Source organism: Alternaria dauci, chromosome 9 (genome assembly GCF_042100115.1).
Source record: "Alternaria dauci strain A2016 chromosome 9, whole genome shotgun sequence".
NCBI classification, from domain to species: Eukaryota; Fungi; Ascomycota; class Dothideomycetes; order Pleosporales; family Pleosporaceae; genus Alternaria; species Alternaria dauci.
In genome coordinates, this window is record NC_091280.1 from 537,998 (window position 1) to 550,950 (window position 12,953).

The following is a 12,953-nucleotide window of genomic DNA, read 5'->3' on the forward strand; positions in this document are numbered from 1 at the left end:
GATTCAAGGCAATCCTACACATTGGTGGATATTTGGAACGAAAATAGCTCCAACTGCCCTGAAGAATAGCGACATATATAAACACGCAAGTAGACATAGATAGCAATAAAACATCTGTTGAGCCATACATTGCGATGAAAAATATAGCTCGCCATGTGGTAACTCATATACTCAAACCCGCCATGTAGTAACTCATGTACTCTAACCCATCGCCATCGCCACCATCAAATCAACAACACCTACTACCGCAATACAATACAGTGCCACTAAATAGCGTTGTGCCTATATCTTGTTACCAGCACATCTATCAAACCAATAAACAGCAAGCCAACACACATGGCAAACCCCCCCCCCCTAGACAGCAATAAACCTTCTATTGCCCTACATCCCGAAGAAACGTGTACCCTACCATCTGCTCGCGAACACATCCAACACGCCCACTAACCAACTCTGCATCCCACACCACCCCCTACGCCCCCACCCCCTGCACCGACACCCCCGCACCCGCCGCAAACCCAAACCCCCTACTCCTCGGCCCCACAAACCCCTGTCTCTGTCTCCCCGTCCTCCCCCTCCCCAACCAATTATATTTCAACTCCTTACTCAGCCTACTAATCTTCTCCTGTGCATCATCGCCCGACTGCAGCGACACCAGCACCGACACGCACTGCAGCATTCTGCCCACCGTCTCCGTCACCTTCGTGCTATCCATTGGCGTCTGGCGTAGACTCGAGGGCGCGTTGGCGGAGAAATGGGTGGTAGGGGGTGGGGGATGCAAGTGCGAGATTGTGGGGTGGAGGGGGTTAAGTTGCTGTTGTTGTGAGTGGTAAGGGTTCGAGGTAGGCGGGTGTTGAGATGGGTTCGACGAAAAGGAGCCAGCGGATGTATTGCTTGTTGCTCTGCTGCGTGTGCTGGCGGCAAACGTCGAGCTCGTGATACTCGTTGTGCTTTCCAGGTAGCCGGCTGAACTCTGGGATGTCGAGTTCAGACTGCCCATGGCCAGGTCGCCGCTGCTGCTACCAGCTGTGCCGGGCCGTTGTTGGTGGCCGCTCATGACGCCGTCTGGAATCGGACTTGGGCTTTCTAAGCCCGCGTTTAGATTCTCTAGACTCAGGCGTGAGAAGATGGCCATGAGCGCTTCGTAACGCGGTAAGATGACAATGTCTCTAAACATCAACAGCGTGATTCTCCGGACTTCCAACTCCCCGAGTATCGGTATATTCCTGTGTTCTGGACTCTTGGTGTTCATCTCGTCCGGCAACATGACGCCCCAGAACTCTGCCGCCTGGGCACTTGTCATTATGCCTGAGCCTCGAAACTCCAAGTCTAGCGGTAGGAACACAGCTTGCAGGAAGGGCAGGATGGTGGTGAAGACCACGAGCCACATTTCTACCAAATGTGGGATGAGCCGGTCGTCGGGGACGTGACGCAGTGTTTGGTCCAAAGAGCCAAAACCTGTTTGGAGGAGCTCGTTCAAATCTTCGATGAGGATGATGGGGGAGCGTTTGTGAATGCAGCGTTTGATGTGGACGGTGACTAGGGCGTTGAAGTCTTCTACCGGGGGCCGGGGGTCTTCGCCTTCGAATATCAACAATACCCGTGCCTTTAGCAGTGGCCAGGCGTCATCGGGCGACAAGCCGTTAATGCCAAACGAACTCCCCAGGTGCAGCATCTCTGTCGTATGTGATATCGTTTGACCGGGTGTCGCCATATTCGGTGTTGTCGTTATACTACTAGAAAGACTCGGCCACTCTGATCGCTCAGTACTAAACGACTGATTCCGTTCCCGATACGGAGGTTCCAACTGTGCGTCCAGGAACGCAGCGGCTTTCTCTTCCTTCTTTGCTCGCCGCAGATGGCGGCCGCCGTGTCTGAGATCCAAGCCGGTCACCGAATTCGCAAACGAGCTTGCATGTCCTGGGGATGACGGCGCAAAGGAATACAGCGGCTCGGGAGCGCTAGGATTTGTCGGTTTGGAATTACTACTCGCCGAGGACAACGGCAGAGCAAAGCCATCCTGATCCTTCAGTTTGTGCTTCTGCCGCGACAAGAAGTGGTGTTTGTGCTTCTCTTCTTTCCTCTCGGGGAGAGAATCGTTGCGCGGGGGCACTAGCGTAGACGTCGATGCGTTGGCGGACGAATACAACGAAGCGGTGCTGCTGTTGGTTCCAGAGTCGATTAGACTCGTCGTCGACCCAGCCATCATCATGCGATTCAGCGCCTGCGAACTATGAATGCCGATACCAATCTTGCCTGGCGACGGCAGTGCCTGGTCTTTGCCACCCAGCCGGTTATCTACCTTGATGTTCTTGGGCTTGGACGAGAACAGCTTCCCGCCTATCCTACTCTTCCCCTCCTTTGGTTTCTGTAGTTGCGGCAGCTCCGGTGTCGACGCCGCTGGCTTGGGCGATGCGTGTGGTTGTTGCTGTTGCTGTTGCTGCTGCTGCTGCGGTTGCTGCCCCTCAACCCCAGGCGAGTTCAACGGACTCCGAGGAAAAGCAGCATTCGCAGCACTCGTCGCAGCCATCCTGCCTCCCATGACGCCATTCGAATATGTCATGCCGTTGGTCCTAAACGTGACTTGGGAACTAGCCGGCATGGGCGGGGGACTCATGGGCTGCCCCCGTCCGGTCGGCGCAGCTTCGCTCGGAGCGGGTATCGTGGTGGAGCGCTTGCGATTGTGCTGGGGATTCGAGGCATATGCGGCCTGGGCTGCGATCTGCGAGGCAGTCAGGTGACTCTGCGAGGCCATGGTGATGTCGCGATCGCGGATAGAGCCCTCCTTCATAGAGCTCAAGCTGGGCTCAAAGTAGCCCTGGGAGCGTTGGCGCGGACGGTGTCCTAGATGCGCGCCAATGTGACCTGAGCTCGGTGTAGCATCGCGCACAACGCCCGGACGCGAGTAGTTCTGCGCCGGGGCGGCGCGCGAGTCTGCGGATGTGGGCGACTTTGCGGATGAGGGCGAGAGTATCGAGGCGGGGAGGGGGGAGCGGCGTGGTTGCTGCAGCGTCGCCTGCGAGCCGTCCGAGTCGTCGTCGTCGAGCGATGGGCGTCGAATCGAGGGGGTGACTGGGGGTGGTGAAGAGGCAGGCATCGTCGTCGTCGTCGCACGCTGTAGTACCGCGTCGGTTGCTTTTGCGACCGGGTGGCTGCTGCAGGGACAGGGAATAGAGGTGGTGGCTGAAGAGAAGGTGTATGCGTGGTCGACAAGTGAAGATACGGGGTATATGAGAAAGCGGAAGAAAATAGGGTTCTAGTTGTGTTTCCCCATGGCCTGCATGAAGAAGAGTAGCAGACGGCCCGTTATCCAAGCATCGAGTCAAGTCGTCAAGGCCGTCGCAGGAAGAGCTGACGTCCGTCGTCGATGGATGCGCCGATGGTTGATCGACGCATGGTGGCCGTGCTGTCTCCACCCTGCCACTCAGCCGCTTGACCCCACCTCAAACTCCCGTCTTCAATTCATGTTCCTTGCTCCAACACTCGATTACAAACTTGACATAAGTTGCATCCAAGACAATAGCAAACCAAAAAACAAGATAATTGTCACGCCAACATGCCCTCCCTAACAGCAACATACACGTCCCCTACCTCCCCATCACAAACCTTCACCTCCGAACTCCCCGCACTGCCATCCCCTCCCTCAACAGCCGACCGCGTCGCATACCTCGCCTCCCTCTCATCCTCTCTCAAAACCCTCCAAAAAGACGTCAACGAATTCCTCACGCAAAAAATGGCCGACGACAAAGCCGCCGACGACGCAAAAGACGAAGAGACATACGGAGAAGAAGTCGTCGACGAAGACTGAGCACGCGCCGTCAGAAATGTGACAAGAGAAACCATGCGCGGGTATCGATATACTATTATCCCATACAACCAACTACTCCCACACTACCGCCATCCACTCCCACCCACCCCACTCGCCGGCCTCCTCCCCCCTCCCACACCACCACCACCACCGATCCCCAACCCCACACTCCCCCTCATACACCCCGAGTGCACCACACTATTATCCGGAAAAACACGAATCGCACTACCCCCAAACCTCTTATGACAAACCGCACAATGTCTATCCTCATCAATAACAACGCGCCTGTTCATCCCCCCAGGCACACTCCTCCCATACATATCCTTCTTATTCTCCGAGCCGAGCAACACGGCAGACTCCACCGCCACCTTCTCGACACCTCGGAGCTGCGCAACGATCCTCTCCTCGTTCAAGAGCGAGTTTGCGTTTCGGATGCGCCCAAAGAAGTAGGATTCGAGGTCTTTGACGGGCAGAGTGGGCGGAATCAGATCTAGGGTTGTTGCTGCAGGCAGTCTTGCACCGTGTTTGGAGACGAGTTCGAGAGCTGGGGGCCAGTTTGGTTGGTGCGGCGGCGGGGGTTGCAGGTAGAGGGAGAGGAGGACGTGGTAGATGGATATTTCCGCGTCTTCGATTGAGCCTCTTGTGGGTGGAGGGGATTGCGAGTGCGACAAGTTGGGCGAGGTGGGCATCGTGGGTGGTGCCGTGTAGACTTGGTTGCAGTATCTATTGGGTGGCGGGTTAGTCGGCTTGTTACAAGGGAGACGAAAGTACGCGACTTACTCCTCAGCTTTCTGGTAGTCCTTTAATTGGAAAACGTAGATTGCCAGGGCTTGCTTGTGCGATCCCATTTTGCTCAGGACAATAGCTCGAGCTTCGTAGTAATCCGGATCTGTTACCATGTTAGCAGAGCTGTCCCTACTGTGACCTCCTTCGTCGGGGATGATGCATACCATCTCCAGGCAACTGCTGAAACACCCTATACCGATTATACTGCGCATTCCCTTTCTTCAGGAAAACCTCAAGCCTGTGCTTCCAATCCATCTTCTCCTCGTCGTTCTCAAAGTCTCCACTTTTAAGTCTCTCGAGGAGTAGATCAACCAGTCTCTGGTGAAAGTCCACATTGAGATCGTTGAGCTCTTCGATGATGTGTTCCAAGTACCTGACCGCAAGTCTCGTGTCGATCTTTTGCAGAAACTCAAGGACACGGTCTCTCGGCAGCGTCTCCGCATTCTCCGTGTCAGCGAGGAAGACTTCCATGCCCAACTTCGGATCAGTCCGCAGTGGCCATTCGGCATATTCCAGGATAAGATCGATAAGCTCTGGTGGCAGAGCTTGTAGGTACCCCACCGTCCTAGTCGGGCCTTGCAACTGCGGACTGACCTCTTCGTCCGCCTCGTTCTTGCCGAATTTCTCAAGAAGCTCTAGAGCCTGCCGATGCAATTTCTTACCTACACAAAGATGTACAAGTCAGTATATGCCTCACGCGCACTTTCAAAAGGGCACTACTTACCATGCAAGAAATCAATCAAATCAGCATACCGCCCCGTCTCATACAGCTTCTCCTGCACAACGTCTGGTTCGCAGAAATTGGGGAGACGGAACAGAGAGCCTGCGACACTGGGATTCGCAATCATGTATGCGCGGAAGAGCGTTGTATCGACGAGCTGTGCAACGTCAAGGAGCTTGGCTTTCCAGTCTACAGGAGGCGTGAGGGAGGACTCTTCGATGAAGATGTGGAAAGGTGGTTTCTCAGCTTCGAGCTGGCTGCCACTGGGTGTGGGCAGAGGCTCCTTCAGGTTACCATCCGTGTCTATATAGCGTTTTATTTGGACGCGACACTGGGTAAGAAATGACTGTAGCGCACGAACAGAGTCTTTGAACTCCTTGTCAGCGGCCGCCGATTTATCTGGTTGGGAGAGGTCTATTGGTCTCTTCCGGATGCTGCCCGCCTCCATGGTGTCGTCTTTGGCGGAGTTGGTGCGTATGGAAACTGTGTCTGAATCGACTTTCTTGTGTCCTCCAACGCCAAAACGACCCATCATTGAGCGCCCGATTGTGGCTGCAGGGGCGGGTGTGTTTTCTTCTTGTTCTTTCGCGGGCTTCTCTCCGTTGGTTTCTTCCTCGTCGACTACGCTTCCGTCGCCCTTTACGCTTTCTTCTGGCGCTAGATTACCAGCGATGGATCGGGGGTACATCGCGATGACGCGCTCGGGTGGTGCTTTGGCGTCGACAAAGAGTTCCATGGCTTCACGGTACTTCTTCTGGTCGAACAGGGCCTGGGCTTTCAGGATTTGTATTTCCCGAACTCTCTCCTCTTTATCAAGTAGAAGAGTGTCTTCGAGCATATTGAGCAGACTGAGCGCCTCATCATAGCGCCCATTTGCGACGAGCTCATCAATCTGTGTTTCGTAGCTCTGTGCCCCCATCCGCCATATGCACCGATCGCTCGCAACTAGGAAGCCCTTCCCAGCGTGGGCTAGACTGATATTCGGCTGCGGTACGTGAAGGAAGCTGACGTTTGGTAGTGAAATCATCTGGAGCAAGTTCAGCGTATCCGGATTCCTGACTTCCAGACTGCCCTTGGACGGTGGCAGCAGCGTGAGCATATACGGGTACGAGTACGCGATTGTCTCGGGGGCAGACTGCCAGGGCACTTGTCGTTTCTCAAGGGCATTTCCGGCTGTGTCGATAAACAGGCTGTTTACGTCCTTGGCCAGCAGCATTTCGCCCTCTCCAAGTCGTGTCGCGAGGGGCTTGGGCACCCAGCTGCCCATGCCCATGTATCCCATGCCCGACGACGAGACAGCGCCGAAGCGTGCTCCGCCCTGGCTCCCGTTCTCTGCCAACGCGCCTGGCTTGATTATATCCTGAACCTCCTGCGTCTCGATGTCGACCATGACGAAGCCGGGGTCCATGCCAGCGACAATTTTTGTCCCCGTGGCCCATGTCAGGCTCTTGACCGAAGCAATGAGCGAAATCTCCACCGCGTCGCCCGTCAACTCCATGTCCTGCCATGTCCACAGTATAATCTTCCGCTTCACCGCCACCGCCAGATGGCTCACGATGGACGGTATGCCCGTCGAAGGATCCTTGACGATGTTGCTTGCCGCCGCAAACGTCGTCGCGCCCCGCGTCTTCTCCAGCTTCTCCTGCAGCTGGTACGTCTGTATATCGTGAATCGAGACATAGTTGTCCGACAGCGAGACAAGGATATTCGCTTCCTTGATAATCGCCAGCTGCTGTATCGGCCGCCGGGAGAACTTCTCCTCTTCGCGTAGGAGGTCCGCGGGCCGGACTTTGGGTGTTGTTGGGGGCTCGCCTTCGCCGTTGTGGTCGCCGTTCGGCTTGCGGTCGGCTTCTACATCCTCGATCTGGTCGTTTACACGGTAGATGCGTAGGGAGCCTGTGTTCAGGCCTACGAGTACGCGGTCGCCTGGCTGTGTTAGTAAGCTGGGGGTGCGATGCAGGCGGTTGGCGTACCGTATGCGAGGATGGACTCGATCCTGGACTTGTCGCGCGCCTTGAGCTCGACGATGGGTCGGGCGGTAAAGGCAGAGAGCATTGTGGCTATTGCGTCGGTTTGGATATCATTTGGGCATGGTCGAGTCGCTATGCGACGGCTGCTGTGCCAGAGGAGAGCTCCATGAGTGCTGGCATGCGCCTGGAGCTCGGCGGTGCATCGTCATTGCCGTGAAGCTTTGGCCAGGGTCCAGCCACGCCACGTGCGCCACACCAAGCCTTCCATGGTCGCATGCGTCAGCTGTCAAACACCCAAGCAGTCACTCTGCGCATCGCCATCGCCATTTCGAGATCAGATGCTGTGCATTGATAATCTATCTAATCTACCTAAGGTGCTCGCCCGATTAATAGGCACTTCGAGCGAGTAACAGAATGAGAGTGGGTGTTGCTGGATGAGCGAGTGGGAATATCTTCAAACATACATGACTATGCAATACAGGATAAGGGAAGATATTTGAATTTTTACCAGTGGCCCATCATGTGTCGTACCTCGGCAGGACCATCTCCCTCATTTTCACACCCACTGACACACCACTCGAGTGGGTTCAAGCTTCTCTCGGGCCATTCAGCACCACGCCCTTCCCAGAAACAACTGCAATAACAGGTCCCGGGCGCAAAGCGCCTCACAGGATCAACTCAAGCGGCGGTTCTCTCAAAAGAGAAAGAACTCAGCAGAAACCAACCCTTCATCCAAAGGGACGAGGATGCTTCCACCCGTACAAACAAACACAAAGATGTCGACTTTCAACATCAACACATCTTCCTAGTCTCCTCCCAGCACTCCTCGCATAATACTGGAAGAAAAGGAAGACAGGAGGAAAGCACAACGCTTGTTACCAATCAGCACATCAACCTCTCCACCTTCTCCCTCCCAGACAACAGCCACAAACAACGGGTGCAGAGCATACAAAAAGCCAGAAGTGGGCCGGTGGGATTAGCGGGAGTAGGAGAGGTGTGGCGAATGAGCGAGTCATATCCAACATATTGCCGGTTCATGATCCGCGACACAACACCACCCCCCATTGCAGCCTTGAGCTCGTGATCATTATGCACACCAAGAGGTCGCCTGTGCAGCGCGCCAAGCGGGCAAGCCAACAGCGAGACGGGGTGCGGCGGCGATACAGCGTCGAGGTGTGGAATGAAGAGCAAGGGAAACAGGGGGCGGGTGGGCGGAACAGAGGATCGGGCGTAAGGGACCTCGGGAACAGACATACTCAAGGAGATATACACAAACCTCATCATTTGATGGAAAGACATCTGCAGACGGACAAAAACCACGTCTCAGGTAGCAGGGAGACGCGATGGAGAAGATGAAAGTAGTCTGTCTGCAGAGCTTCGCTGTCAAACTTGTAGCGATGAGGGGATATCAATCCAACGCGCAGCCCGCAAGAGAGAGCAATGACACAAGACAATAAACACAAAGAAAATTTACATAATTGGGATATTTGAAAGAAAAATGTAAAGAATCAAAACACCGACACATGCAAAAGCGGAGAAGCAAGCTTCATCAACGCAGTGAAACATGTGCCAGATTCCCTTCCCCAGAGAGCGTGTTACCGCATCATCATGAAGAAGAGAAAAGATAGACTTCAAACGCAAGGTTCGGTCTGAGCAATTACGGCTCATCGCAGGTCGGTCAGGTTCGTTATAGTTGTCTAGTAGCAAGAACCAGTTCGTTGACCGGTTGACACAGAAGGGCAAGCCCGAAAAAGGTCAGGTGGTTGACAAAACTGGTTTCGCTTATGATATTCGACAAAACATGGATCGACATCTTAGATGAACGGATTCTGCTGCTGTTTTTCCTGCGGATAGGGCGACTGAGCGTATTGATTCGGGTCGGAGAACGGACCCGAGCGGTCATCGGCCGGTGAGGGATCAGCGAGCTGTCCATGGCTGCTCGTGCGAAGATGCCCCGGGCGGGCAGAATCGGTCACCGCGCGTGCGCCAACTCGGCCGACCTTCTCTGTAGCGGGAGTAATTTCATCGCCGCTGTGTTCGAATGTCGAGAAGGGACGGGGTGCGAGCGTGTAAGGCGCTGCTTTGTTGACGTTGTAGTCGTTGGGCACGTATCGCGGTGGCGCGGTGGTGGGGTAATCGGCGCTGGGCTTGGGCTCGTGGTTGAGAGCGGGGTTGACGACGTAGGGATTGAGTCCGCGTTCTGGGTCATCACGGCGGAAGAGATGGGTCGAAGCGTAGACAAGGCCACCGAGGGCAATGAAGAGCCATATGAGGATTAGGGCGGTGGAGATGAGCGCTTCGGTTTGAATGCCACTCATCAGCTTGTCGATGACGCGTTCGACGGCTTCGGTAATCTCATCCTTTGCCTCGCCGCTTGGATCAGCGAGTAGTTGGCTGGCAGAGTCTGAGTCGCTTTGCTCAGCAAGGGCGCCAAGAGACAATGTGTCGTTCGCCACGCCAGGGAACTGGACGTGCGCGTGCTCTTGGACCCAAGTGAGGCCAGATTGGAAGCTAGCGATCTTCAGGCCGATCAGGCAGTTGAGAACTTCCTTGATCGGGTCGTAAAGTACGGTGCCACCGAACGTGTCGTTGAGCGTGGTGCTCATCTGATCCACAAACGCGTTGAGGGTGTCGTTGACTGCCGTCGTACTGGTGTTCACCCAATTGACGATGTCGTCGTTCATTTTGCCGTCCAAGTCACCGACGGCGCTGTTGACACCGTTAGACCATGACATGGACGCATTGTTGAGCGATGTAACGATTTTTCCGGCAAAGTCAGCGACTTGATCCGTGAGCTCTGGGGTCTTGTCTTGAATGGCTTTGAGCAAAAGATATTGACCAAAGCAGGCGAAAAGACCAGCAATGCCCAGAGAAATCAAAAACATCATGGGGATGGAGGTGGCGTAGGCCCAGGCCCAGCGCATGACAGCTTGTCGACGAGCTGAGCCAAACCGCCTTCCGAACCACAGGCCGATGCCGGAGGATGTTGGGCGGGACGCGAGATAGACGACGTCCATAGCGTCATGGCCCGCTGCGTAGAGAGCAGCACGTTCTTGCATCCTCCGGTAGCGGCGCATCTCCATCCACGCCATTGGAACGCAGACAAGGATGGCGGCGACAATGAGCACACCGAGTGCGATCTTGCGTGCGTTGTAGGCGAGCTCAATCAGATCGTCAAAGAACGAGTTGATAGAGTTGCCGTCGGAGCAGAAGGTGAGTACTTCCTTCTGCGGCACGGGAAGAGCTGAGCGATCGAACTCGAATGTGTCCATGCCGCGGATCAACTTCTTGACTTCCTCAAAGGGGAGGCGGATAATAGAGTCCGTAAAGTTTTGCACCTCTTCGAAAGTCGGGATGGACGAGTTGAGCTTCTGAAGACCCTCTGACATCTCAGAAGGCATCTCCAGCGCTTTGAGCTTGTTGATCTGGTCGTCCAAATTGATGGTTGGCTTGTTGAATCCCGGAATGTCAAAGTTGATCTTGTCCATGATGGAGTTGATGCCGTCGGAAACGGACTTGACGGCATCGCCCATTTCTTCGGTCACGGACTCGATGGTCTCGTTGAGTTGTTTGTTGATAGCTTCGCCGATTTCCACTGCGGCATGGAGACTGCCGCTGACAGCGAGGGTGATCAGGCAGAGGTAGGTACTTGTCATCATGTGAATGACGAAGAGGATAATCTCTTCGACACCAGTGACACTCATTTCGAGCATTTGCATGAGGCCACTGACTGCCTTCTCAACCCCGAAAGCTGTCATTTCGTTGACGCCCTTGGACATGTAGTGGGGCATGGAGGCCATGGAGCTGCCGATATTCTCGACTTGGGTGCAAGCACTGAGGGCTTCCCGACGGGCGGAAACGAGGCTTGAGTCGGTGCTTGCGATGGCGATGAGTAGTCGCACAAGGATTAGGAGCAGTAGAATCGTCCAGCGATTGATCCATATCTGTGAGAGCCTAGCTCGAAGGCCGAGGTATGGTTTGAAGTCTGGTGTTTGGTTTATTGTAGGTCGTGGTGCATCTTGCGGTGGGTAGTAGTCTCGCATCTCATGACTATCGCCAGCGGACATAGATGGAGGCACAGGTGGGAAGAGTTGCTGTTGGTTCGCGGAGGAAGCCATGGCGAAGGTGTATGGCTGTGAAACGTGGTCTGGCCTGTGTATTAGAATCGGAGGTCGAACTCGATGGTGGCTTTGTAAAGAGGAGCGGTCGTAGAAATAGGCCAGCTAGCTCATGAATATCTCGCAGAGATAGGTCGCAACGTAGGAAAAATATTATGCGAGTATTGCAGTGTGAAGACAATAGACAACAATAGGAAAACCAAACGCTCCGTACAATGCAATAAGAAAAGGCGATAGTGAAGCAGGCAAGGTGAAGGAAAGTGAAGTGGGGAAGACTGTGAATATCTACTTCACACAGCGACTAGGACAAAATGAATGGATTTCACGTACCGCGAGGGAGCGAGGACCAGTTGCAGGCCTCTCCACCAGGTACCAATGATACCTCGAGAAGAGGCCTGCACGACCAGATGGTTTCAGCAGGGCATACACGATCGTGAGGCTCAAGTTAGAACACAGCGATTCTGGAAAGGTGGTGGCCCGAATAGGCGCCCGCAGAAGTGGAGCAAGCCACTCCGGACCAGTCAGCCCGGTCAGCTGGAGAAGGCCCAAAACAAGGCGCTAGAACAGAAGGGATTGACAGCGTCTGTTATTCTGGGCCGGTTTGTCCTCGAGTGGTTGTCGCAAGTTGAGCCGGGTGTCCTTTGTTCCACGGCTTGCGCCTGCTGGCATGCGATTTTCCCGCAGTCGGGCGAGGCAGGCGGATGCACTACCTCGTGACGTGTGGCATCATCGCAGGGTCGCAGGGTTGTCGGGCGCAAGGGAACACGACCTCTGCACGTCGGTCGGTGGCAGAGGAGGTGCTCAAAGCTCTGGGAGATGCGCGACGCCGTCGTTATGTAGCAACGTCGCGCCGCACGGCTGTGTGAAAGCCTGTGGCGCCGTCATGCCTTGATTTCTGCAGCTAGCGACGACGTCATGCCCAGTTTAGTCTTGTGCAGCCGTCAGAACAGCCAACTTCGCAGACGAGAGTTCTACCAGCAGCACAACATGTGGCACAAAAATAAAACTTCATAGTAGACCCCATAGACAAGCCCAACTCCATTAACCTTTACCGTGAAGATGCCTGGTCCAGGAATTCGCGTCAACGCGCCAGTTCTCGTATGCGTGGCTGCGGCGTAGCGCCGAGGTGGTGGAGCACGTGGCCAAGCTAATAATACGCCGACGACGCCTGTCCAATCAGGCTTCCCGTCCGTCTGGGGCTCAAACACGTACCGCCGTCGTCCCAACTCCATCTCGATTCTGTTTCGAAACATTTTCGCTGCACCGACAACAACAACGACAAACCGCTTTCAAGCATCTCCAGTGACGACTGCGCGCATATATTGACACGAACATTCCCGTTTTCGAGCACGTTCTCCGTGTCCCGCACTCCCAGCGCGCAGAACAACAGACTCGCATAGACAGCACACTACGACCCACCAGTATTGCCAACTGTTCCTACATATCACCATGTCTTTGGTCGTTGATTTTCCCGTCCAGCAGGTCGCTGTGGTCATGGAGCCGGCCGACAAGTCGAGAACCCGATGTTGAGTCTGCGGATTACCTAGGTAGTA

At 54.8% G+C, this 12,953-nt stretch overlaps 2 protein-coding genes across 2 annotated transcripts; both read right to left on the reverse strand.

Annotated features, from left to right (window-relative positions):
* Positions 1 to 266: 266 nt before the first annotated feature.
* ACET3X_008895 (uncharacterized protein) lies at positions 267 to 7,367 on the reverse strand (the record flags this gene model as incomplete). Its single annotated transcript, XM_069455030.1, has 7 exons — positions 267 to 282; positions 669 to 3,112; positions 4,057 to 4,528; positions 4,586 to 4,694; positions 4,756 to 5,253; positions 5,316 to 7,238; positions 7,286 to 7,367. 7 exons carry the CDS (start codon positions 7,365 to 7,367, stop codon positions 267 to 269), a joined length of 5,544 nt encoding a protein of 1,847 aa, XP_069302972.1.
* Positions 7,368 to 7,610: 243 nt separating this feature from the next.
* Positions 7,611 to 12,245, reverse strand: ACET3X_008896 (uncharacterized protein). Its single transcript, XM_069455031.1, has 2 exons — positions 11,731 to 12,245; positions 7,611 to 11,429 (listed from the first exon to the last, which is right to left on the reverse strand). The coding sequence occupies exon 2, from the start codon at positions 11,398 to 11,400 to the stop codon at positions 9,097 to 9,099; it is 2,304 nt and encodes a 767-aa protein (XP_069302973.1). The 5' UTR covers positions 11,401 to 11,429; positions 11,731 to 12,245; the 3' UTR covers positions 7,611 to 9,096.
* Positions 12,246 to 12,953: the final 708 nt, after the last annotated feature.

Excerpts from the sequence above, each read along its gene's own strand:
- ACET3X_008896 (XM_069455031.1), bottom strand. The coding sequence starts at position 11,400 with ATGGCTTCCTCCGCGAACCAACAGCAACTCTTCCCACCTGTGCCTCCA.